Genomic DNA, 27,959 nt, shown 5'->3' with positions numbered 1-27,959 from the left:
AAGGGGACATAGGGTGGTGGAATTGGAGGGCGGGGTGGGGGGGGGGAACCATGTGGCAGATGAAATTCAATGCAGAGAACTGTGAAATGATATGTTTTGGTAGGAAGAATGAGGTGAGACAATATAAAATATAGGGTACAATTCTAAAACAGGTGCAGGAACAGAGAGACTTGAGGGTATATGGGCACAAATGTTGAAGGTGGTGGGCAGGTTGAGAAAGTGGTTAGTGGTTAAAAAGTCATGTGGGATCCTGTGGTTTGTAAATAGCGGCACAGAGTACAGAAACATGGGAGTTCAATGAATCTTTATAAAACCCCGGTTCAGCCTCCACTGTCCAAAATAAGCACCACACTTCAGAAAGGATGTGAAGGCTTTGGAGGGAAAAGATTTATGAAAATGATTCCAGGTGCGAGGGATAGATTGGAGAAGCTGGCCTTGTTCTCCTCAGACAAGAAAAGGTCGAGAGAAGATATGGTTTTGAATCAAGAAGTTATTAGACAGAGTAGATGTTCTCATTAGCGGAAGGGTTGATAGCCAGAGGTCACCAATTTAAGGTGATTAGCATAAGAATCAATGGTGACATGAGGAAAATCTTTTACCAGTGAGTGGTTTGGATCTGGAATATGCTATCTGGGTGTTTGGTAGAGCCAGATTCAATCATGGCTTTCAAAAGGGAATTGGATAAACATGGTGAAGAGGGAGAGTTTGCAGGGCTGTGGGGAAAGGATGGGGTGTGAAGCTAGCTAAATTGCTCTTGCAGAGAGCTTGTACGGATACGATGGACTAAATGGCTTTCTTCTTTGCTGTAACCATTCCATGATTCTATGAATTTATTTTCATAGGAGACTTACGCAAATTTGGAAACAATACATTCATACACCACAAAAACAAAAATATCTCCCACATATCAGGAAATACCCTGGTGTCAGTACTGTATTCTCCATCTCTCAGAAATGGAGCTGCCATCTGAGGTTGCTGCACTCTCAAGAGCCATTTCAGGAGAAAAAAGGTTACAGGGCAGGCCATTTACACACAAATGACTCCACTGATTTTAATCCCAGCCACTGTTTTGGACACTTCTAGAGATTTCTAAAGTATCACAACATACAGAGCCAGCAATGATTTTTTTCCATAAAGGAATGCCACCACCTGCAAGTTCCCCTCCAAACCACTCACCATCCTGATTTGGAACTATATCGTCATTCCTTCACTTTTGCTGGGTCAAAATCCTGGAACTTCCTCCCTAACAGCACTATAGGTGTACTTACACCACATGGACCGCAGCAGTTCAAGGAGGCAGCACATCACCACCTTCTCAAGGGCAATTAGGGATGGTCAATAAATGCTGGCCTAGCCAGTGGTGCCCACATTCCATGAACGAATAAAAAGTAATATAGTCAGGATAATGTGTGACATGGAGGGGAATTTGCTAGTGGTAGTGTTCCCATGCATCTGCTGCCGTTGTCCTTCTAGGTGGTATATGCTATGGGTTTGGAAGGTGCCGAAGAAGCCTTGGTGAGTTGCTGTAGTGCACTAGTAGATGGTACACATTGCTGCCATTGTGCTTCAGTGGTAGAGAGAGTGAATGTTTAAGGTGGAGCATGGTGTGCCAATCAAGTGGACTGCTTTGTGTTGGATGGTATCAAGCTTGAGTGTTGTTGGAGCCGCATTCATCCAGACAACTGAAGAACTGAAGGCATCACACTTGTGCCTCGGAGATGATGAAGAGGCTTCAAGATAGGAGGTGAGTTACTTCCTGCAGAAGTCCCAGCCTCTGTCCTGCTCTTGTAGTCTCTTGTAGTGCTCTTGTACAGCTGGTCCAATTCAGTTTCTGGTCAATGATAACCCTCAGGATGTGATGTTGGGAATTCAGTGATAGTAATGCTGTTGAACTTCAAGGGGAGATGATTAGATTCTCACTTGATGGAGAGGGTCATCACCTGGCACTTGTGTGCCATGAATGTTACTTGCCACTTACCAGCCCAAGCCTAAATTTTGTTTAGGTTTTGCTGCGTGCAGGCACAGACTGCTGAATTATCTGAAGAGTTGCATATGATACTGAACGTCCGATCATTAGTGAACATCCCCACTTTTGACATCGATAAAGCAGCTGCCAGGCGTAGGACTCCTGCAGCAAAGTTCTGGGGCTGAGCTGATTGGGCTCCACTAACCACAAAAGTCTTCCTTTGCACTGGGTATGACTTCAACCAGTGGAAAGTATTCAACCTTGGTTCCAATGGATCTCAATTTTACTAGGGTTCCTTGATACCACACTTGGTCAAACACTGCCTTGATGTCAAGGACAGTCACCCTCACCTCACCTGTAGAATTCTGCTTTTTTGTCCACATTTGGACCAAGGCTGTAATGAGGTCTGAAGCCAAGTGACCCTGGCGCAACCAAAAACGAGCACTGGCAAGCAAGTTATTGCGGAGTCAGTGCCGCTTGATAGGACTGTTCGCAACACCTTCCACCCCTTTGCTGACAATTGAGAATAGACTGATGGGGTAGTAATTGGCTAGATTAAGTTTGTCCTCCTTTTTGTGGATAGGACACATCTAGGTAATTTTGTCAGGATAGATGCCAGTGTATTGGAACATCTTGGCTAGGGGCAAGGTTGATCCTGGACCACAAGGCTTCAGCACTACAGCTGGCATGTCATCAGAGCTCGCAGCCTTTCCTGTATCCAGTGCATTCAGCTGCTTTATGATACCATGTGGAGTGAATCGAACTGGATGAAGACTAGCATCTGTAATACTGAGCACCTCAAGGTAGATCGAGATTGATCATTCGTTCAGCACTCCTGTCTGAAAATAGTTGCAAATGCTTCAGTCTGGTCTTTTGCACAGATTATCTGGGCTCCATCATTGAGGATGGAGATGTTTGTGGAGCCTCCTCCTCTAGTTAGTTGTTAACTTGTCCACCAACATTCAGACCAGGATGTGTCAAAACTATGGAGCTATAATCTGATCTGTTAGCTGTGGGATCGCTTAACTCTGTCCAAAGCATGCTTCTTTTGCCGTTCAGCATGCATACAGTCCTCTGTTATAGCTTCACCAGGTGAACACCTCATTTTAGGTCTGTCTAATGGCACGCCTGGCATGCCCTCCTACACTCATCATTGAACCATGGTTGTTCCCCTGGCTTGATGATAATGATAGAGTGAGAAATGTGCGAATCTATGAGGCTACTGATTTTGGTTGAATACAATTCTGCTGCTGCTTATGCCCACAGTGGCTCATGGATATCCCACTTTGAATTGCTAGATCTGTTCAGAATCTATTCATTTCATATGGTGGCAGTACCACACAATAAAACAGAGCATGTCCTCAGTGTCAATATAGAACATCGTCTCTACAAAGACTGTACAGTTGTCATTCCTAATAATACTGTTACAGAGGGATGCATCTGTGACAGATAGATCGGTGAGGATTGTGGGTTTTTTCCTCGTTGGTTGTCTCACTACCTGCCATAGGTAATCCATGCAGGCCATGCCAACCATATTAACCTCATCAACCTCCTTATACAAACATATAAATTAGGAGCAGGAGTAGGCCATTTGGCCTCTCAGGCCCGCTTCACCTGTCAATAAGATCATGGCTGATCTGATTGTAACCTCAACTCCACATTCCCATTTACCTCCGATAAACTTTCACCCTGTTGCTTAACAAAAATCTAATCTAGATCTGCCTTAAAAATATTCAAACACTCTGCTTCCACGACCTTTTGAGGAAGAGCGTTCCAAAGACTCACGACCTTCAGAAAAAAATTCTCCTCATTTCTGTCTTAAATGGGTGACCCCTTATTATTAAACAGTGACCCCAAGTTCTATTCTCCCACAAGAGGAAATATGCTTCTCACATTCATCCTGTCAATACCCCTCGGCTTTATATGTTTCAATCAAGTCGCCTCTTACTCTTCTAAGCTCCAGCAGATACAAGCCTAGTCAGCCCAACCTTCCCTCATAAGACAACCTGCCTATTTTGGGTATTACTCTTGTAACTCTTCTCTGAACTGCTTCCAACTCATTTACATCCTTCCCTAAATAAGGAGATGAAAACTGTACACAGTGCTCCAGATGTGGTCTTACCAATGCCCTATATAACTTAAGCATAACCGCCCTACTTCAGTATTCAATTCCCCTTTCAATAAATGATAACATTCTATTAGCTTTCCTAATTGCTTGCTGTACCTGAATACTAACCTTTTGTGATTCATGCACTAGGACACTCAGATCTCTCTGTCTTTCAGAGCTCTTCAATCTCTCACCATTTAGATAATATGCTTCTTTTTTATTCTTCCTGCCAAAATGGACAATTTTACGTCTGCTCACTTACTTAATCTATCTATATCCCTTTGTAGCCTCCTTATGTCCTCTTCACGATTTACATTCCTACCTATCTTTGTGTCATCAGCAAATTTAGCAACCTAACCTTTGATCACTTCATCCAAGTCATTTATATAAATTGTAAAAAGTTGACGCCCCAGCACTGCTCCCTATGGTGCACCATTCGTTACATCCTGCCAAACAGAAAATGACCTATTTATGCCTACTCTCTGCTTCCTGTTAGTGAGCCAATCTTCTATCCATGCCAATAAGTTACCCCTTACACTATGAGCTTTTATTTCCTGCAATAACCCTTGATGTGGCACCATCAAATGCCTTCCAGAAATCTAAATACAGTACATCCATTAGTTCCACTTTATCCATAGCACGTTACTTCTTCAAAGAACTCCAGTAAATTGGTTAAACATGATTTCCCCCTCACAAAACTATTTGACATCTGCCTGATTACCTTGAATTTTTCTAAGGTCCCTGCTATTACATATTTAATGATAGCTTCTAACATTTTCCCTACGACAGATGTTAAGCTAACTGGCTTATAGTTTTCTGCTTTCTGTCTCCCTCCCTTTTTGAATAAAGGAGTTACATTCTCTATTTTCCAATCTAATGGGACATTCCCCGAATCTCGGGAATTTTGGGAAATTAAAACCAACGCATCAACAATCTCACTAGCCATTTCTTTTAAGACCCTAGGATGATGTCCATCAGGACCCAGGGACTGATCATCGCGGAGCTCCAACAATTTTCTCAGTACCGCTTCCCTGTTGATTGTAATTTTGAGGTCCGTGCTCCCTTCCATTTCCTGATTTACAACTGTTTCTGGGGTATTTCTTGTATTCTCTATGGTGTAAACCGATACAAAATACCTGTTCAATTCATCTGTCATCTCATTGTTTTCCATTATTAATTTCCCAGATTCACTTTCTATAGGAAAAATGCTCACTTTGTTCATGCTTTTTTAAAAAAAAATCTGTAAAAACTCTTACTGTTTTTATATTTCTAGCTGGCTTTCTCTTGTACTCTAATTGTTTCCCTCTTTATTAATCTTTTAGTCATTCTTTACTGTTTATATTCTGTCCAACCTTCTAACCTGCCACTATCCTTGCGCAATTATGCTTTTTCTTTATATTTAACTTTTTTAGTTAACCACGGATGGTGGGGCCACCCCTTAGGATTTTCCTTTCTTGCTGGAATGTACTATTCTGAAATATCACTTTAAATGTTTTTTTTAATTCATTCATGGGATCTGGGCGTCGCTGGCTAAGCCAACATTTATTAGCCATCCCTAGTTGCCCACGAGAAGATGGTGTTGAGCTGCCTTCTTGAACCGCTGCAGTCCATGTGGTGTAGATACACCCACAGTGCTGTAAGAGAGGGAGTTCCAGGATTTTGACCCAGCGACAGTGAAGGAACAGCGATATATTTCCAAGTCAGCCTGGTGAGTGGCTTGGAGGGGAACTTCCAGGTGCTGGTGTCCCCATGACTCTGTTGCCCTTGACCTTCTAGATGGTAGTGGTCATGGGTTTGGAAGGTGCTGTCTCAGGAGGCTTGGTGAGTTCCTGCAGTGTTTCTGCCACTGCATCATTATTGGCCTAATCCTTAACCTAATCTGCCAGTTCACTTTAGCTAGCTTTCATGCCCTCATAATTGCCCCTATTTAAATTTAAAAACGTAGTCGTGGACCCACTCTTCTCTCCCTCAAACGGAATGCAAAATTCAACCATATTGTGATTGCTGCTACCAAGGGGCGCCTTCACTATGAGGTAATTAATCAATCAATCCTATCTCATTGCACAATACCAGGTCTTGTATAGCCTGCTCTCTGGTTGGCTCCAGAACTTGCTGTTCTGAGAAACTATCCTGGAAACATTCTACGAACTCCTCATCTAGGTTACCTTTGCCCATCTGATTTTCTGAGTCTATATCTAGACTAAAATCCCCCGTGATTATCGCCGTCCCTTTCTTATTTCTTCCTTTATACTTCATCCTACTGTGTGTACTGTTAGGGGTCTTGTACACCACTCCCACAAGTGACTTCTTGCCTTTATCATTCCTCATCGCAACCCAAACCACTGCTACATCCTGGTTTCCTGAACTTCAGTCATCCCTCTCTAACGTGCTAATACCATCATGAATTAACAGAGCCACCGCCTCCCCCACCACTTTTTCCCAGCTTCTGGTCCTTCCTACATGCCATATACCCTTCAATATTCAGGTCCCAATCTATGTCATTCTGCAGCCATGTCTTGTAATGGCTGTCAAATCGTACTTATTTATTTCCATTTGTGCTATCAGTTCATTGGCTTTGTTTCGAATGCTAGGATCTTAAAAGAAGTGTCTAATGAGATAGTTGACGCATTGGTTTTAATTCGGGGAAGGTCCCACTGGATTGGAAGATAGCAAATGTAACTCCATTATTCAAAAAGGGAGGGAGACAGAAAACAGGAAACTATAGGCCAGTTAGCTTAACATCTGTCGTAGGGAAAATGTTAGAAGCTATTATTAAAGAAGTCATAGCAGGGCACTTGGATAAGCTCAAGGTCATCAGGCAGAGCCAACATGGTTTTGTGAAAGGGAAATCATGTTTAACCAACTTATTGGAGCTCTTTGAGGAAGTAACAAGTGTTGTGGATAAAGGGGAATCGGTAGATGTACTGTACTTAGATTTCCAGAAGGCATTTGATAAAGTGCCACATCAAAGGTTATTGTGGAAAATAAAAGCTCATGGTTTAGGGGGTAACACATCGACATGGATAGAAGATTGGCTGGCTAACAGGAAGCAGAGAGTAGGCATAAATGGATATTTTTCAGGTTGACAAGATGTAACAAGTGGCATGCCACAGGGATCAGTGCTGGGTCCTCAACTGTTTACAATTTGTATAAATGACTTGGATGAAGGAATTGAAGGGATGGTTGCCAAATTTTCTGATGGCACAAAGATAGGTAGGAAAGTAAATTGCAAAGAGGACATAAGGAGGCTGCAAACGGATATAGATAGGTTAAGTGAGTGGGCAAAGATCTGGCAGATGGAGTTTAATGTGGGAAAATGTGAAATTATCCATTGGCAGGAAGAACAAGAGAGAAGCATATTATCTATATGGTGAGAGATTGCAGAACTCTGATGTGCAGAAGGATCTGGGTGTCCGAGTGCATGAATCAGAAAAGGTTAGAATGCAAGAACAGCAAGTAATTAGGAAAGCTAATAGAATGTTATCATTTATTGCAAGTGAAATCAAATACAAAAGTAGGGAGGTTATGCTTCAATTGTACAGGGCATTGGTGAGGCCACATTTGGAGTACTGTGTACAGTAATGGTCACCTTATTTAAGGAAGGATGTAAATGCATTGGAAGCAGTTCAGAGAAGGTTTACCAGACTAATAGCTGGAACGGGGGGGTTGACAGGGTGGATGTGGAGAGGATGTTTCCACTTGTGGGAGAATCTAGAACTAGAAGTCACTGTTTAAAAATAAGGGGTTGCCCATTTAAAACAGAGATAAGGTGGAATTTTTTCATTCAAAGGGCTGTGAGTCTTTGGAACTCTTCCTGAAAAGATGGTGGAAGCAGAGTCTTTGAATATTTTTAAGGCAAGGGTGGATAGATTCTTGGTAAGCAAGGGAGTGATAGGTTATTGCTGGTAGGTGGGATGCAGATTGAAAGTTACTATAAGATCAACCATTATCTTATTAAAAGGTGGATTAGGCTCGAGGGGCTGAATGGCCTACTCCTGCTCATTGTTCTTGTTCGTATGTATGTGCATTCAGATAGAGCCTTTAGTTTTGTCCTTTTATTATTTTTGCATCCTCTATCCTTATTTGTCGATTTACTCTTCGATTTTTACTCTCTATCCCTTCCTGTCACAGTCTGTCTATCATTTTTCACATTAGTACCTTTCTCTCTTGCCCCTTTGATTTACCACATCTTTCCAAATTTGCTCCCTTGACTCCACTATTTAGTTTAAAATTTTCTCTACTTCTAGTTATGCAGCTCACAAGAACTATGGTCCCAGCATGGTTCAGGTGTAGACTGTCCCAATGGTACAGCCCCCACTTTCCCCAGTGCTGGTGCCAGTGCCCCATGATCTGGAAGCCATTTCTACCACACCAGTCTTTCAGCCGTGCATTCATTTCTCTAATCTTATTTGCCCGAGCCAATTTGCATGTGGTTCAGGTAATAATCCAGAAGTTATTACCTTGGAGGATCTGCTTCTTAATTTGGTGCCTAGCTCTTCATACTGGCTATGCAGAACCTCTTTCTTTGTCCTACCTACTTGGACTGCAATGACTGAATCCTCCCCTCCCATTCCAAGTTCCTCTCCAGCCCTGGGTAGATGTCCCGAACCCTGGCACCGGGTAGGCAACACCATTTTCTGGACTCTGGCAGAGAACAGTGTCACTCCCTCTCACTATCCTGTCCCTACTAGCACTACATTCCTTTTTGCTCCCTCCACTTGAATGACTTCTTGTACCATGGTGCCGTGGTCAGTGAGCTCATCCACCCTGCAGCCCCCACTCTCATCCAAACAAGCTTAGAAAACCTCAAACCTGTTGGACAATTGCAAAGACTGAGGCTCCTGCACTCCTACCCTCTGTGACCCCTTACTTGCCTCACATGCAGTCACACCCTCCTGTCCCAGACCAAATCAGAAGACCTTATCCTAAAGGAGGGGCAGGGGGTGGGGTGACCACCTCCTGGTACAAAGCATCCAGGTAACTTTTCCCCTCCCTGTTGCATTGCAGTGTCTGGAGTTAGGCCTCCAGCCTCTGAGCTGAAGCTTCTTGAGCCGCAAATGCTTGCTGCAAGCGCATTTGCCTTGGATTGTACTGGCATCCAGGAGCTCCCACATGCTGTAGCTGTGACACATCACCTGTCCTGCCATCCTTAATGTGTTTTAATTAGCTCAATTAATTATTTTCACTTTTTTATAAATTTTATTCACCTTACCACCAGTTTGTGTACTATTTTAAATCTTAGTAACAGAATAGACCTTAACCACTTACTAGACACTCACCAAACAGCTAGCATTTTCCCCTGTATTAGAGTAAGAACCAATTCCTACATGGTGAAAAAGTTAGAAAAAGCATAGGAGCACCTCCATTCTCTCTTCACCTAACTCCCTCACTCACCCACTCCCAGCACTCTTGTTCAAAGTCATAATTGGTGCTGTGGCACCGAGATGCCTACATTTATATACACTGAAACTAAAGAGTTAGATCAGCCTCAGGTACAGAAAAAACAGTTTAAGCTTGTTTCCTTAATTGACTAACTTCAGCTGCTCTCCCGTGGAGAGCTTGTACATCCTTGCTTAAGGCTGGATGAAATTTAGAATTTAAACAGTAAATTTCAGTTAGATATTAAATGTTAAATACAAACAAAATTAGATTTTTAGAAAAGATTAAGATTCCTTCACTCACAACTCCCAGCACTCTGTTCATTATAATGTTACCTCATTAAAAAAACTCAAATCAAGATGGTTAAACACAATCTGCATTTAACAAATCCATGCTGGTTTCCTTAATTAATCCACACTTGTCCAAGTGAGAACATAAGAAATAGGAGCAGGAGTAGGCCATTTTCCCCTTCGAGCCTGCTCCATCATTCAATAAGGTCATGATGGACCTGAATGTGGCCTTAACTCCATTTTCTGTCAACACCCCATAAATCTCGACTCACATAGATCAAAAATTCTATCTAGCTCAGCCTTGAATATGTTCAATGACCCAGGGTCCCCTGCTCTATGTGCTAGAGGATTCCAAAGATTAAAGATCCTCTCAGAGAAGAAATTCCTCCTCATATCAATCTTAAATGGGAGCCTCCTTATTCTCAAACTGTACCCCTATTTCTAGATTCCCCCATGAGGGAAACATCCTCTTAGCATCTACCTTGTCAAGCCCCTTCAGAATCTTATATGTTTTAATAAGATCACCTCTCATTCTTCTAAACTCCAATGAGTATAGGGCCAACCTGCACAAACTTTCCTCATAAAATAATCCCTTCATCCCAGGAATCAACCCAGTGAACCTTCTCTGAACTGCCTTGAATGCAAGTACTAAATAAGGAGACCAAAACTGTACACAGTACTCTAGGTGGGCTCTCACTACTGTCTATGCAGTTGTAGCAAGACTCCCCTATTTATAAACTCCTTCTCCCTTGCAATAAAGGCCAACTAAACTGAACACAAACTTCCCCTTGGAATGGCTTTGATAGAAGATCAAATCAACGAGAACGTACCATACTGTTCTTCAGCACTGCCGAGGTTTCTGTTTAAGAGCAGGTTGAAAAACGCAACAATAAGATTAATAAAGATGGCTAAATAATTTGGAATACAGCGGATAATGGATGCTATTACATTAGGGCCACAGAACCGTAATTTGTGGAACATGAAGTGATCCGTTTTGAATAACATAGATCAGTATTAGACTGAAATTTTAGATTTTTACAATTTAATGTAGGGAGCTTGAGAAGAAAATAATTCATCTGAAGCTTTATTAAGTGCTTGTCACCCCTGAAGATTAAATTTCCTGGATAGAATCCACAATAACATTAGAATAAGATACCAAATGGCCTTTTCTTGTTCTTACTTTGCTACATGCCAAGTGAAGAGCTGTATTCTTGTTGGTGTCTTTTGAAGTTAAGTCAGCCTTCGCACTGTTTACTAAGATCTCTGAAATGGAAAAATAATAGAAAATCTTTTATTAAAAAGGATTGTTAAAGCTCCAATTGCAGCATAATTGTCAAATTAAAAATTCAAGCTGTCAAACTTGGTGGAATTTGGTCATTTGAGGCACAGATCAAGACCTGTATGCCCTTTGCTTTTTTGGTTTTAGTGTCAACCAAGTATTTGTTACACTTTTAACAATAATAGACACCAATGTTAGCAACATATTTTCTGTTTGGCAGATGCCCCTCTAATTCTTCAGTTCACTTTTTGCTAAACAGCACAATTTTCTCACTATGGATATTTTGTGTGCACTTTTTTTTTAAAAGTAAATCCTCAGAGGTGCTCCAAAGAGGAGTAGTTAACATATATGGTATTTACAATGATATATTCCTTGAAGAGAAATTCCAAAATTGGTGCTTAGAAACAACAGGCTGAATTTAAAGGCTGCAGCAATGCCCCAGTCCACCAGTTGGCGAGTTAGTGGCATCCCTTCTTCAGTCATCTACAGGAGAACATAAGAAGTAGGAGCAAGAGTAAGCCATTAGGCCCCTTGAGCCTGCTGCGCCATTCAATAAGATCAGGGTTGATCTGTTTGTGGCCTTAACTCCACTTTCCTATCTGTTGTCCATAAGCCGAGACTCCCTTGATGGGGAAACATCCTCTCAGCATCTATCCTGTGAAAAGCCTCCTCAGTATCTTATGTTTTGATTTGCTGCAGAATACAGGAGTTGGATCTTCCCTCAGGGGCAGGCCTTGCTGCTGGCATGGTCCTCAGTGGGGCTCAATCCTAAGCATTTAAGGGGATTCTGACAAGGTCAGAAGGAAGCAATCTACTACTAGTAACTGAGACACAACAACTGGAGTGACAGTGTCAAGGGAAGGTTGCCCCCCCCCCACCAAGTTCTCTGAAGCATCCCTGGAGGATGTACTGTGGCCTTTAAGGGCCCACAGAGAAATTTTTCCCAGCAGACCAGAGGGAAAAGCCTGGCTCTGAAACCATGCAGGCATGGCTGAGGTGGTGAGCAGCAAGAATGCGGTCTCTCACACATGGATACTTTGCCACAACAGGTTCAACGACCTTATTAGGGCAGAAAAGGTCAGTGGCATCCCACATTCAAGTGCTTACTGATTTCCCCCGCCTTCTGTTGCACATAACTCCTCAGACCACTCCTGTCTCTCAAGGCAACTCCTTACCCCATCAGGACAAGCACCACTGACAGTCACCTTCATCCTACTGCTACCTCATGCCCATCCCTCATAGTCACCCTCCACAATGTCGTTCCATTCTCTTAACATGTCCCGTTTCTCTCACACACTCTTCTTTCTCTCCTTGCAGGAGAAGAGGGTGTAAAACACCAGGGAGAGGCAGAGAACAATTATGAGGCTTATAAGATTGTTATATGTTGGTACTGTTTCTTTAATTTAAGCAAAATGAAGGGGTCATGTGACTTGTTCTGAAATCTGCCTGACAGCAAGCCTGGGTTTTTTTTGTTGTTAGTGATTAAAGGGGGCCCAAATTGTTTGTCTGGGAAGAAGGTGCAAGGTGTTTTCACATGGAGACAATGGCAGCAGCCTCCATGCCAACAGTGGGTAAACTGTGAGTCTCCAAAGTTCCAGAAAAGTTTTGAGGATGTGAGGTTGTAAACAGTTGTGCTTTAAACAGTCTATTTAGTTCCAAAATGAAAGAGAATTGGGCTCTCAAGGGTGGCTAATCAGCATCTCTAACTGGAAATAAGGCCCATGTGATTTTTTTAAAAAATTCGTTCATAGGATCTGGGAATCGCTGGGTAGGCCAGCATTTATTGTCCATCCTTAATTGCCCTTGTTCAGAGGGCATTTAAGAGTCAACCACGTTGCTGCTCTGGAATCACATGTAGACCAGACCAGGTAAGGAAAGCAGATTTCCTTCCCTAAAAGACATTAGTGAACCAGATGGGTTTTTAATTCCAGATTTTTAATCAATTTGGGATTCAAACCCGTGCATTACCCTGGGTCTCTGGATTACTAGTCCAGCGACAATACCACTACGATCACCTCTTCCACATTGCTATGGTGATAGGCTTCAAGATGGGAAGGTACAGAAGAAACTTACAGGCTTCTCTAAAATATCACTGAATATCACAGACAGATGAGTAAGTCTGCCAGGGTTTGGGAGAGAAAGCAGCTAAATGCTGAAAGTCACTATGGTTCACAGTGCCGCAATGCAGGTGGAAGCTCACACTCGGATTGAAAAGGCCAAATTTGTGAGGAGTTAAAATAAAGCTTGAAGATTCACCTAGCTTGTGCTAGAGAGTGGATCTCCACAAATACACTCACCATGAAGGTCAGTTCTAGGATTAGAAGTTAACAGACTAAGAAAGAAAAGAACAGAAGTAAACCTTTGGCAGCTAAGAATCATTCTGAGAGAAATGAATGTCTACTTAAAAGAAAATATAACATGTACCTGTGTACCTTTTTCAGTTGTGTTAAAAGTTCAATTAGTAAGTTTGCAGACGACACTAAGGTTGGAGGAGTTGCAGATAGTGAAGAGGATTGTCAAAGGATACAACGGGATATAGATCGGTTGGAGACTTGGGCGGAGAAATGGCAGATGGAGTTTAATCCGGACAAATGCGAGGTAATGCATTTTGGAAGGTCTAATACAGGCAAGAATTATACAGTAAATGGCAGAACCCTTAAGTGCATTGACGGGCAGAGGGATCTGGGTGTACAGGTCCACAGGTCACTGAAAGTGGCAACGCAGGTAGATAAGGTAGTCAGGAAGGCATATGGCATGCTTGCCTTCATTGGCAGGGGTATTGAGTATAAAAGCTGGGAAGTCATGTTGCAGCTGTATAGAACCTTGGTTAGGCCACACTTAGAATATTGCGTGCAATTCTGGTCGCCACATTACCAGAAGGATATGGAGGCATTGGAGAGGGTGCAGAGGAGGTTTACCAGGATGCTGACTGGTCTGGAGGTTATTAGCTATGAGGAGAGGTTGGAGAAACTCGGATTGTTCTCACTAGAGCGATGGAGATTGAGGGGCGACTTGATAGAAGTTTACAAAATTATGAGTGGCATGGACAGAGCAGGTAGTCAGAAGCTTTATCCCAGGGTGGAAGAGTCAATTACTAGGGGACATAGATTTAAGGTGAGAGGAGAAAACTATAGAGGAGATGTGCGGGGCAAGTTTTTTAACGCAGAGGGTAGTGAGTGTCTGGAATTCGCTGCCAGAGGAGGTGGTGGAAGCAGGTACGATAGTGGTGTTTAAGAGGCAGCTTGACAAATACATGAATAGAATGGGAATAGAGAGATACGGACCCCGGAAGTGCAAAACATTTTAGTTGACGGGCAATACGATCGGCGCAGGCTTGGAGTGCCGGAGGCCCTGTTCCTGTGTTGTACTTTTCTTTGTTCTTTGTTCTATTTTGTAGTTTAAAGTTTAAGTTGTCTACAAAAATAGCCTTTAATCAATAGTGCTTTTAGTCTTTGTTACAGTAAATGTTTTAAAATGTGAAATCTTGTCATGCCATCTGTTCAGCTGTTAATTGGAAGTTCAAATTTCTTTTTTAAAAGTTCAGTCTCTATGAGGATCGTAACACACTCCACTCATAGTCACCATGACAGCAGCAGAGAACGAAGAACTGGAAATAAACAGAGTCTTGGAATGCATGCTCATTTTCAATGGAGAGGTTGGGGTTTCCCTAATACCTGTTGACAGGTATCAGGGAGACTCCTATTTCACCTTTCACTTTGTCAGTTCTAATTATGTATTTCATCCCACAATTCCTGCAAGTGTCCCTCAGGAGCTGGTGTTGGTTGAGGAGTAAGTCTCCACAAAGGTGACTGCACATCTTAGAAAGCACCAACTCATGCACACCCTCCATAAGGTCAAATATGCACACTTAGGATAGGCCTCCAAGAGAGGTCATAGGATTGTCACATGGTGAGCCATACATCACAAGTGAGCAGGAGCAGGTGTTAGAAATGGGGACAACAGTGGAGAGTCCTGATCGGAGGGTGCAGGACAGTCCAAGCACTTCTAAGCTGGACGCAGATACTGAGCAGCAAGATCATCAAAGAAGAGGACAATTCTGGAGCAGCAGCAGACAATATGTGAGGCACTGTTAGCATTTGCAGAGGCATTGTGCACAACTGGAAAGAGACTGGAGGAGTCAGTTTCCACTATGAGTGCCATGATATCTCAAGCCTTGGCGCGGATGCCTACCTCCATCTGCGTCAGACGCAGCAAGCAATTCAGTGCATGCTGGCCCTGACCAATGGCTTGTACAATGTCTGCCAGCTTAAACAGCATGCAGCAAAGCCTCACCTCATTCACTGGAGCGCTGTCCAGCTCTTGGCTACCAGGATAGGTGTAGGTGGGCCACGAGAGAGAAGATGGAGAAAGAACACAGAATTAAGTACATTATCAAAATTCTCCCACTCCACCACCCCTCCACCTTTTCCCACACCCCTCAGTCAGAATCCCAGATGCTGTTACCTGCCCAGATGGCCAAGTCTGCCCCTGTACAAATGCAGGTAGGGCAATCTTTGGCAGGGCCCTAAACTCAGAGGATACAGTCAAAATAAGGGAAAGTGTGGCCTTCCTCCAGCTTTGCTGAAGTCATAGGCGTAGTACCACACAGGAGTAATAGGAAAGGGAGGTAAAAGCCTTGAGGAAAATGGTATGACAGGAGTAGAAGACAAACAATGGGTGTCAGTGAGAAGGATGGATTGTTGACTATGGGGCTGGGATGGGAACTGTAGGTTCAGAATTGGTGTGCTAAATGTGTGCACTGCCTCAGTTCAATAAAGTATGCCTGATTGAGTTAGCCTTGTGCATTCCTGGCAGCTAAGTTTGCAGCTGCAGGTACCTGGTCACATCAGTCTCCTCCTATTACTCTGAATATGCAGAGTGGTCCTCACCTTCTTTCTCCTCCAGCTCCAGTCCTCTGTTGTACAAGTGCAGCAGACAACTACAATTCTAAACACCCTTGCTGGTGCCCCAGATGTGTCCAGGTAGCCGAATCACATCTCTGGCAACCAAATCATTTGCTCTATGATCACTCTTGTGCTCATGTGGCTCCAGCTGTACATTTCCTCTGCAATAGTAGGCCTCCTCACAGATGCCATCAGTCACAGCCTTAGAGTGTAGCCCTCACTGCCAAGGAACAATCTGTTGACTCTGCTTGGAGGTGCGAAGATCTGTGGCAGACTTGACTGGCACAGAATGAAAGCATTATGGCAGCTTTCTGGGTATCTTGCATGGGCCTGAATGATAATTTTGCAGTGCTCACATACCAGCTGAACATTAATGGAATAGAATCTCTTTCTATTTATGAATACTTCTGGTTGATCGGAGGATGCCCTGATTGCCAGATGTGTGCAGTCCATGACTCCCTGCGCTTTTGGAATCCAGCAAGAGCAGGGTGAATGCCCATTCTAACTGACCTCATCAGTAGCAAAATGGATATAAATGGCAGCCCCAGCAAACATGGCATTATTCATCGGGGAGATGCATTTATACACAGCAGATTGAAAGATTTTGCAGATGTTATCAGCATATCCCTGGAAGGAGCCAGAGGCAAAGAAATTCAGGGCTACAGTCACCTTGACCGCCATGGACAAGGTGTGACCAGCTGGTCTACCAGCAGGTCCTGTTCCATCAGACTGCAAATGCCAGCATGACCTACCATGCAAGTCTGAGGCTCCTGAAGCACTGGCGCATAATCATGCCTATAAAGCTCATCCTCTACTTTTACACCCTGTGTTGGGAGTATTGCCTCCTGTCAGCTGCAGTTCTAAGTTCATCCCTCTATCCAGTGAAATGGCAAGTGGCTGAGAAGAAGGCAGAAATTGCCACCAAAGGTTTGGGAATCCCCTCTAAAGTAGTGAAAGCACACTCTCAGAACAAGTCCTGTGAGAAAAGCCTTTCATTTAGGCAAAGAAGCAACTGTCAATTCCAGACCATCAATCCAAACTGTCCTCTCGCTTTCAACCTGGCAAGTTCAGACAACCTGGGAAATCTGTGTGCTGGCAGTTAAAGCCAGAAATCAAGATTGAAGATGCAGTCAATTATATTTTAATATATGTTAAATCGCAGAGCTGTTTGTCCCACAGGGTTTCCAGCATGTTAACATATATACGAGTCAATTGCAGAAGTTGGCAGGTTCCTACCGGCTTCCTGATATTTCAGCATTTTTTTGCTTTTTTAACCTCCCACACGCTGACACCAAACCACCAGGATGGGTAAAATTCAGCCTGTTAGCTTGGTTTCTCTCTCCATAGATGCTGCCCAGCCTGCTGAGTGCTTAGAGAATTTTCTGCTTTTATTACTGGAAATTATCTGTTTGTAACATTTTTTTCTGCTCTGCAAGCTACACAGCATTCTATTTTCATTCAATGTCATTCTCAAACCACATCTTAATTTGCCATTTTTTATTTTGGGAAACATCTTACCTCCACTTCACAGCCTAGCTGAATTTGAGATCAAGGTCACAAATTCACATCTAACCATTTCAATGCAATTGGAATTAATTATTGAAGCAATAAGTGATCAATAACAGGTGGTAACATACTGGGGGCTACAACATATTTGATTTGAAATAAAGTCAGGAGTTTCCTGAATAAATCTTTTACATTTTCCTAGATATTTTTTCTTACCAATGGAGGGAGGGGAACAGTTTTACGTGAAACAAGAACAACTTACAGTGAAAACACGGTTCACGCTGACATCACATGTACTGACCCATATGGCTCGTCTTAGCGAAAAGATGCAAATTATTTGGACAATGCAACATACCTGTGGTCTTGGCTATTCAAGGATATCTTTGGGCAGAAATGCTTTTAAAGAAGTAAAAAACAATTTCATTGTCTGCTTTACCATTAAAACTATTTTGGAAAGCAGAGAAAAGTCAAGGTTCCATACCTACAACTCCACACTGTCCATTTTCTGCTGCCATCATTAACGGAGTTTTCCCTGACTTATCAACAGGATTCACTTGTGCACCATGACTTAACAGCAATTGCAAACACTCCACATGGTCTGTAAAAGCAGCTGCATGAAGTGGGGTTCTAAAAACACAATCCCAGACCAAGTTATTTTCAAAATGTATGGTCTTCAGTAATTTAATTACAAAAGCTCTAATGAACAAAATCTTTCCTTAAGATGTCACAGTAACGGTGCCATTTAGGCTTTGTCTTGTCCAATCATATATGCCAACTGGTTAATTCTTTGGACAATGTCTGTTTGCCCGGACTTGTGGTTGAAAATCAGTGCCATTTGTGGTTCACTCCTTGATGTACAAATCAGTCTTTTTCCTCACAACTGTTCATTCCCATTAAAACTAGACGAAGTTAATATGAGGGATTTCTAATTAAGACACACAATGTCAGTATCAACAACTCCAAAGTCATGGATATCTCAGGCAGATGTAATATAAAACTCCTCCGATTCTGCTCCAATAAGATAGCTCAGCTGCAACCTTATCTCAGAGGTGACCCTTCCTGCAGCAGTGTGACATTTTTCTCATTTCCACCACCAGCCATCCTTTGGCCTTCCTGATTGAAATGGCCAATTTGTTCTAGGTTTCCATGGTGGACCAATGTCCACATGGAACTTGACTGAAATTCAAACTCATTTTAGAAAGGGCTCTTACAGCTAGCAGACATAGAAGATATTTGTCCCATGGTGTAGGTGCATGGGATATTTGTCCCATATACCTACACCACATGGACTGCAGCGGTTCAAGAAGGCAGCTCACCACCACTTCCTCAAGGGAGGGATGGGCAATAAATGCTGGCACAGCCAGCGAAGCCCGCATGCCGTGAATGAATAAAAAAAAATCTGGACTATATCTGCAACAAGGTCCAGAGGTTCAAGATTAATGCCACCCAGTTCCTCCAACTCAAAAGCTTTTAAGCCATTTTCAGAGCTTTGGATCCATGCTTTGACACAATTACAGTACAAAGTAGAATTTCAAAAGTAACATTCAAAAACATTCAAATCCAAAATCAAAATTATACGGCGGAACCGCAACACCATTCTTATTGCCAAGAAACAAGAATCATACAAATGGCATTTTTAAGTAATCATAATGTTAGAGGCAAAAGTTGTAAAAGGTGCAGAAAATCCACAAAGTGAAGTTCCCTCCTTCGCCCAAATGTCCATACCCTTATAATCCCAACTACTGAGATCACAAAAAATTCCAGAATAACTAAGGGGGACTGGGGTTCCAATTTGTTTAGTGCAATATCTTAAGTAATATTTTTTGAGCATCACAATAAATTTCAGTTTGATTTTAATATCTCATGCAGAAGTTCAAATGATTTTGAATACTGAATTTTTAAAAAATATAGCACTGTGCAACTATAAGTTTCATTTGTTTCTCATACCTTCCGTGGCCATCTCTGGAATCAATAATTGTAGCACCTAAAGCTTCTATTAACATTTCTGCACAATTTTCATGATCATTTATTCTGTAAGCAAAGGAAAAATGTTTGGTTACGCTGATAGAGCAAAAGCACAGTGGAACAATTAGGATCTGGAATGTAATATATCTTATATGCTACTTGCACAGTGACCTTGTACACTACTTTATGCCAACTTATCTTACTGAAAATCTATGTATAGAAGTAGTCACGGATGATTAATGACCATTTTGCCTATCAAAGCTCCTTTGTACTGTAAAGTTCCATTAAAGCATCCAACTATATTTTGAACATCTTTAACATTTAAATTTCTACTACACTTGGCAAGTTATTCCAAACGTTACTGAGCAAAAAGTTCCTTCTGATATGGGATTCAAACATATTTTCAAAAACGTACGTCCTCTGAAACTGATCAACGTAAAACCAATGTTCAATGGCAATGTAAAGAAAAACACAAGTGCAAGCTCTTTCTCTCCCCAAAAAAATTGAAATAAAATATGGTAATGTTAGTTTAGCGAATTCGCAATCCAGGACAAGTAGTATATGACAGAATACCCAGTAAATATCAGTTGGCAGTCATTCTACCATTGTGTTGCACATAGGCAGTCAAGACTAAGCGCAGCCTTCATTATGAGCCAGGTTAGAAGTGAAGGATATCTTGGCCAAGGTTGGAGTGGGAGGGGACGAAGAAGAGGCATGGATTGAAGAGAAACGGTTGAATGGGGGAATGGTGGGTGTGGGGCCAAAATAGCCCTTTGCAGAAGAAAACTTTTGGAAGCTGCAAGCAATGAAATGGATAAAGCTCATTGGCAGTTTTGAAATTTTGTTCAGAATGATTTACTTTTTAATTAATTGTATTTTAGGGCCCATAGCAGTGTAGATTACAACTAAGATATCCACTGAAAAGGACTTGGAAATATTATACTTGACAAAAAGAAACCAGTAAAGGAGACAGTAAAGTATACAGTGGTCTCAGTATTAAACCTGCACCCCACCACATGCATCACCGCCACCACCACAGTAGGTACAAGAGGATTTGTAAAAATTTTAAAATGGGAATCACATCCTTAATGTAGTGTACACATTTTGGTTGTCATTTTCATGGAGGGGAGCTTTGAGGCATACGTGTCCCACATGCAGAGCCCAGGCATTTTGTGACTTATTTAGACTCCCATGGCCTGCACTGGAGTGCTGCTCTGGGTGCATTTAAGTGCTTATGTTGGAGTTTGGTGAGTGAGGGAGTTTTAGGTTTGCTAGTGCTGTTGGGGAGGGGTAAACTAGATTGGCAGGGGGATGGGAACCCAAGGGGAAATTCAGGGTGGAGAGGAGAAAAACTGGCAGTGGGAAGTGGAGAAGTATTAACTGATAAGGAGGATATGTCAGAGAGTAGTATCAAGGTAAATAGAATACTTGAAGAGTTTGATAGAATCAGAGTAGGCATTACTAAGTCACTAGATGGGGTCAGAATAGGAGGGCAAGTAAAATAGCCTAAATTAGGGTTAATATGCATGTATGTGAATGCACAGAGTGTGGTTAATAAGATTGGTGAACTATAGGCACAGGTTAACAAATGGAATTATAATATTATTGGTATAACAGAGACTTGGCTCAAAGAAGGGCAGGATGGGGCATTAAATATTTCTGGGTACAAGGTGTTTAGGAGAGACAGGAAAGGAAGAAAGAGAGTGGGGTTCAGGTCACAATTTCAAAATTTGCAGATGGTACAAAGATTGGAAATGTCAACTGTGATGAGGATAGTCTTGAACTTCAAAAGGACATAGACATGTTGGAGGATTGGGCAGGCAGGTGGCAGATGAAGTTCAATGCAGAAAAGTGTGAGGTGATTTGTTTTGGCAGGAAGAGTATGGTGAGACAGTATAAAATAAAGGGAGAAACTCTAAAGGAGGTGCAGGAACAGAGGGACCTCAGTATATATGTACATGAGTCACTGAAGATGGTAGGGCATGTTGAGAGAGCAGTTAATAAAGCATATAGTATCTGAGGCTTTATTAATAGGGGCATTGAGTGCAAGAATAGTGAGGTCATGTTGAACTTGAATAAGACACTAGTTAAGGCCTCATCTGGAGTACTGCATCCAGTTCTGGGTGCCGTCCTTGAGGAAGGATGTGAAGGCATTGAGGGACTATAGAGGAGATTCACAAGAATAATTCCAAGGATGAAGAACTGTAGCAATGAGGATAGGTTGGAGAGGTTGGGACTGTTTTCCTTGGAGAAAAGAAGGTTGAGAGGAGACTTGACAGGGGTATTCAAGGTCCTGAGGGGTATGGACAGGGTAAATGGTGAGAAACTGTTCCCACTCAAGAGAGCATCAAGAACTTGAGGGCACAGATTCAAAATAATTAGCAAAAGAAGTAAAAGTGAGGTGAGGAAAACATTTTTTCACCCAGAGGGTGGTTGGAGTCTTGAATGAACTTCCTGAGAGGGTGGTAGAAGCAGGTTCAATCGAGGTATTTAAAGGGGAATTGGATTGCTATTTGAAAAGAAAGAATGTGCAAGGTTACAGCGATAAGGCAGGTGAGTGGGACGAGGTAGAATGCTCTTTCAGGGAGCTGGTGCTGACTCAATGGGCCGAATGGCCTCCTTCTGCACTGTAAAGTGTTGTGATTCTGTGATGGTGCAATTGGGAGCCTGATTTAAAGTGAACAATTTCTGTATTTCTTTTCCAGAGCTTGGGAAGCCCCGCAGTGAAAAGTAGGAGGAAGCTGCCAGCTCAAGGAATTGTGCCTTTTTACAGCATTTCACATGGTCTGGGAAGAGCAGGAATGCTCCCCCCAGTCCCTCAATCCTTTTGGCATTTTCTCTCCTGATCATAGCTTCTTTCTTTTCCTCTGCTGTGATCACTGACCTCGCTCCCCTGCAACGTCAAGCACCCACATCTGGTACATGCCACAACTGCGACTGACCTTCCCTTACTCCATTTAATTCCCCTCACATACCCAAGACCCCCACCAAGCACATATATCCAGCCTTCCTCCCTCCTAATTGCTGGGGATGTTCCCAATTTGGCACTGCTGCCCTCCATCAGCTGATAAATCAGTTCTCCTCTATATTGAACACTACTTGGAAGAAGCACTAAGGGCAACACGGAGACAGACTGTACTCTGAGTGGAAGACTTCAATGTCCTTCGCCAAGGTGGCTCAGTAGCAGCACTCCTAACAGAGCACGCCCTGAATGACATAGCTGCTAGACTGGGTCTGCAGGAGGTGGTGAGGGAACCAACAAGAGGGAAAAACCTACTTGGCCTCATTCTCACAATCTACCTGTTGCAGATGCATTTATCCATCACTGTATCTGTAGGAGTGACCACTGCACAGTCCTTGTGAAGATGAAGTCCCTTCACATTGAGGATATCTTCCATCATGATGTGTGGCATTACCACCATGCTAAATGAGATACATTTTGAACAGATCTAGCAACTCAACCATGAGGCACAATGGGGCATCAGCAGCAGCAGAATTATACTCAACCACAATCTCACAGCCTGACATATCCTTTACTTCACCATTATCATCAAGCCAGAGGATCAACACTAGTTCATGAGGAGTGCAGGAGAGCATGCCAGGAGCAGCCCCAGGCATACCTAAAAATGAGATGTCAACCTGGTGAAGGTACAACACAGTACTACTTGCATGTCAAACAGCAAAAGCAGCATGCGATAGAGAGAGCTAAGCGATCCCACAACCAATGGATCAGATCTAAGCTCTTAGTTCTGCCACATCCAGTTGTGAATGGTGGTGGACGATAAACCACTAACCAGAGGAGGCAGCTCCAAAAATATCTCAATGATGGGGGAGGGCCTCACATCTGTGCAAAAGACAAGGCTGAAGCATTTGCAACCATCTTCAGCCAGAAGTACCAAATGGATGATCCATCTGTCTCCTCCACAGGTTCCCAGCATCACAGATGCCAGACTTCAGCCAATTCGATTCACTCCACGTGATGTCAAGAAACGGCTGAAGGCACTGGATCCTGCAAAGGCTAGGAGATCCTGACAATATTCTGGCAATATACTGAAGATCTGTGCTCCAAAACTAGTCGTGCCCCTTGCCAAGCTGTTCCAGTAAAGCTACAACACTGAAATTACCCCGCAAATGTGAAAAATTATCCAGGTATGTCCTGTCCACAAAAAGCGGGATAAATCTAAACCAGCCAATTACCACCCCCTCAGACTACTCCCGATAATCAGAAAAGTGATGGAAGGTGTCGTTGACAGTATTGTCAAGCAGCATTTGAACCATGGAAAAGTTACAGCACAGAAGGAGCCATTCAGCCCATCTTGTCCATGCCAGCCCGAGGACACCCAGGTGCCCTTTCTAATCCCACCTTCCTGCACCTGGCCCACAGCCCTGCAGATTACAGCACTTAAGGTGCAGATCCAGTTATTTTTTAAAAGAGTTTAGAGTTTCTGCCTCTACCACCAACTTGGGCAGCGAATTCCAGACACCCACTACCCTCTGCGTTAAAAAATTCTTCCCCATGTCCCCCCTACATCTTCTGCCACTTATCTTGAATCTATGTGCCCTGGTTCTAGAATTCTCCACCAAGGGGAACAATTTTATCCTGTCCACTCTATTTATTCCCCTCATAATTTTGTACACCTCAATCAAGTCACCTCTCAGCCTACTTTGTTCTGAGGAAAATTACCCCAATCTATCCAATCTCTCCTTGTAGCTACGCTTTTCTAACCCTGGCAACATTTTTGTAAACCTCCTCTGCACTCTCTCCAGAGTGATTACGTCCTTCCTGTAATGTGGTGACCAGCTGCACACAATACTCCAGTTATGGCCTCACCAGTGTTTTATACAATTCCAAAATTATATCCTTACTTTTATATTCTATACCTCTGCCAATGAAGGAGAGCATCCCATATGCCTTCTTTACAACCTTGTCTACTTGAACTGCTGCCTTAAGGGACCTGTGTACTTGTACGCCAAGATCTCTCACTTCATCTACCCCTCTTATTATATTCCCATTTATTGTGTAACCCCTGTAACTGTTTGACCTCCCTAAATGTATGACCTCACACTTCTCTATGTTAAAATCCATCTGCCACTTTACCGCCCACTCCACCAACCCATCTATATCATTTTGGAGATTATGGCTATCCTCTACACTATCCACTACTCGGCCAATCTTTGTGTCATCTGCAAATTTCCCAATCGTACCCCCCACATTCACATCCAAATCGTTAATACATAACAAAAATAGCAAGGGTCCCAACACCGAGCCCTGTGGAACACCACTTGAGACAACTTTCCATTCGCAAAGGCATCCATCGACCATTACCCTTTGTTTCCTGTTACCTTTTATCCAGTTTGCCACATTACCCTGAATCCCATGGGCTTTTACTTTCTTGACCAATCTGCCATGTGGGACCTCGTCAAATGCCTTGCTAAAATCCATGTACACAACATCTACTGCACTACCTTCATCAACCCTTCTTGTCACTTCCTTAAAGAATTCAATCAAATTTGTGAGGCAAGACCTTCCTTTAACAAATCCATGCTGACCATCCCTGACTAATCCATGCCTTTCAACATGACAGTTAATCCTATCTCTCAGGATTGATTCTACTAATTTGCTCACCACTGATGTAAGACTCACTGGCCTATAATTGTTTGGCATTTCCTTTGATCCCTTTTTAAACAGTGGAACTACGTTTGCGTTTCTCCAGTTCTCCAGTACCTCCCCTGTATCTAGTGAAGATTGGAAAATCATCCTCAGAGCATCTGCTATCTCCTTCAACTTCCTTCAGCAGCCTCGGAAACAATCCATCTGGCCCTGGTGACTTATCAACTTTCAAGGATTTCAGCCCTTCGAGTACTTTCTCTCTCTTTATGACTATCCTGTCCAATATCTCGCAGTATTCCTCCTGGACTACTATATCTACATCCTCCCTTTCTTTTGTAAACATGGAGACAAAATATTCATTCAAAACCCTTCCCACAGCCTCTGCATCTACACACAAGTTTCCATCTTCATCTCTGATAGGTTCCACATTTTCCTTAACTAACCTTTTAGCATTAATTTATTGGTAAAACACCTTTGGGTTACCTTTAACTTTACTTGCTAATCTTTTTTCATGCCCTCTCTTTGATTTCCTTATTTCCTTTTTTACTTTGTCCCTGCACTTCCTATATTTGTCTAGGCTATCTGCTGTGCTTAGTTCTTTGTGCCTATCGTACGCTTTCTTTTTTTGTTTGATCTTCCCCTGTATTCCTCTAGACAACCAGGGGGAGGTCTAGATTTGGCAGTACCACTCTTAGTTTTGTGAGGGACATGTCTACATTTGCTTAGCAATAACCTGTTTACTGATGCTCAGTTTGGGTTCTGCCAGGGCGACTCCGCTCCTGACCTCATTACATCCTTGGTTCAAACATGGACAAAAAGAGCTGAACTTCAGAGGTGAGGTGTGAGTGACTATCCTTGACATCAAGTCAGCATTTGACTAAGTGTGGCTTCAGGAGTCCTAGCAAAACTGAAGTCAGTGGGAATCAGAGGGAAAACACTCCACTGGCTAGAGTCATACCTAGCACGGAGGAAGATGGTTGTGGTGGTTGGTAATCAATCATCTTGGTCCCAGGACATCATTGCAGGAGTTCCTCAAGGTAGTGTCCTAGGCCCAATCATCTTCAGCTGCTTCATCAATGACCTTCTCTCCAACATAAGGTCAGAAATGGGGACGCTTTCTGATGATTGGTCAAGGTTTGGTATCATTTGCGACTCCTCAGATACTAAGCAGCCCATGCCAAATGCAGCAAGATCTGGACAACATTCAGGCTTAGGCTGACATTTGGCAAGTAACATTCACACCACAGAAGTGCCAGGCAAGGACCACCTCCAACAAGAGAGAATCTAACCATCACCCCTTGACATCAATGGCATTGCCATCATTGAATTCCTCACCATCAACATCCTGGGGGTTACCATTGACCAGAAACTCAACTGGACCTGCTATACAAATATGGTGGCTACATGAGCAGGTCAGAGGCCAGGAGTTCTCTGGACAGTAACTCATCTCCTGACTCCCCAAAGCCTGTTCACCATCTACAAGGCACAAGTCAGGAGTGTGATGGAACGCTCTGCACTTGCTTGGATGAATGCAGCTCCAACAACACTCAAGGAGCTCGACGCCATCCAGGGCAAAACAGTGGCTTGGCCCCCATCCACGACCTTAAACATTCACTCCCTCCAACAACGATGTAAAGTGGCAGCAGTGTACCAACTACAAGATACATTGCGGCAATGTACCAAAGCTCCTTCAACGGCACCCTCCAAACCCATGACCTCTACCACCTAGAAGGACAAGGACAGCAGATGCATGGGAACACCACCACTCGCAAATTTCCCTCCGATCCACAGACCATCATGACTTGGAACTATTTTGCCGTTCCTTCACTGTCCCTGCGTCAAGATCTCAGAACTCCCTTCGTAACAGCACTGTGGGTGTACCTACACCACATGGACTGCAGCGGTTCAAGATGGTGGCTCACCTTCTCAAGAGCAATTACAAATTAGGCAATAAATACTGGCCTAACTAGGAACACTCACATCCTGTGAATTTTTGAAAAAAAGTCCACCAAGCATAAAAAGGCTGGACAGGGTAAACAGAAGCAGTCTGTAATCAGTCATTTAAGTTCAAGAATGAGCCCAGAGAAACAAAATTAAATTCAAGAGATGTAGAATAGAAAGGAGATTTTTCTTCACACAGAAATGATCAAGTGGCTGTGGAATTAATTTTCAAGTCTTGTGTTTGAGGGAGAAACTACTTACTTGCAAGGAGGGGAACACTAATACAGACTGATTGAGCCGAATGTCCTGTGTCTGTGTTCTAACTTCTATATATTTCTATGAATCTATTAATTCCATTCATTTTAAATACTCCAAATCTCCTCTATACATGGAATAATTTTAAGAAATATATAATTTACACTCAAAGTGCAGGATATGATTGCTAGGAAATAGTTTCTCCAGTTTAAAACCTAATGTCAGCAACAAATATTCACAAGTCAGATTATAGGGTAAATCTTCTTCAATTCTGTACCAGATAAAAGCTCAAAAGTACATCCTGCAAGCTAACCTGTCCATTTCCTACAACTGTTTCAGTGAAATTGACTGGTGAGTTTAGGGCAGTTTTGTGTTGTGGTATTTTATTCAAGTTTATTTCACTACCAATCCTTACAACCAACAGACAGAAAGGACTTCCAAACTATTAGGCTAAACCTCATTCTAAACAAGAGTTCAAAAGTGATAACCCACTATGTGACCCAATCGAAAACAGTTCATCAGAAGTACAATGACTAGACGCTTTGATGTTCTGCAATAGATCCCTTTGAACTGCACAAAGAAAAGTAAAAAAAAACAAAGTTTATTCAAACAAAGAGGACAGCAAACAGAAAAAAGAAGAAAAGTATGTGAAGATCTAATTTAACATTGAACTTTATGATCATAAAATGCTCCATTTATGGGTGGAGAGGAAAGACTGAATCAAACTACTGGTCTTAGCTATATGCTAAAGTTGTA

General features: G+C 42.7%; 1 protein-coding gene across 7 annotated transcripts in view; it reads right to left on the bottom strand.

The window, feature by feature from the left end:
- LOC144686521 (serine/threonine-protein phosphatase 6 regulatory ankyrin repeat subunit C-like) overlaps positions 1-27,959 on the bottom strand; it is a 188,289-nt gene that overhangs the window by 8,555 nt on the left and 151,775 nt on the right. For all 7 annotated transcript variants that reach the window (XM_078551828.1, XM_078551835.1, XM_078551829.1 and 4 more), the window contains 3 exons: positions 19,379-19,462; positions 17,913-18,058; positions 10,923-11,005 (listed from right to left, as the gene is read on the bottom strand). In XM_078551828.1, the coding sequence (XP_078407954.1) occupies positions 10,923-11,005; positions 17,913-18,058; positions 19,379-19,462 (313 nt within the window). The remainder of the gene's footprint in view (positions 1-10,922; positions 11,006-17,912; positions 18,059-19,378; positions 19,463-27,959) is intronic.

Source organism: Cetorhinus maximus, chromosome 11 (assembly GCF_964194155.1).
Source record: "Cetorhinus maximus chromosome 11, sCetMax3.hap1.1, whole genome shotgun sequence".
Classification (NCBI taxonomy): Eukaryota; Metazoa; Chordata; class Chondrichthyes; order Lamniformes; family Cetorhinidae; genus Cetorhinus; species Cetorhinus maximus.
Note: the sequence above shows the minus strand (reverse complement) of the source record. Positions and strands in the feature narration are given on the sequence as shown.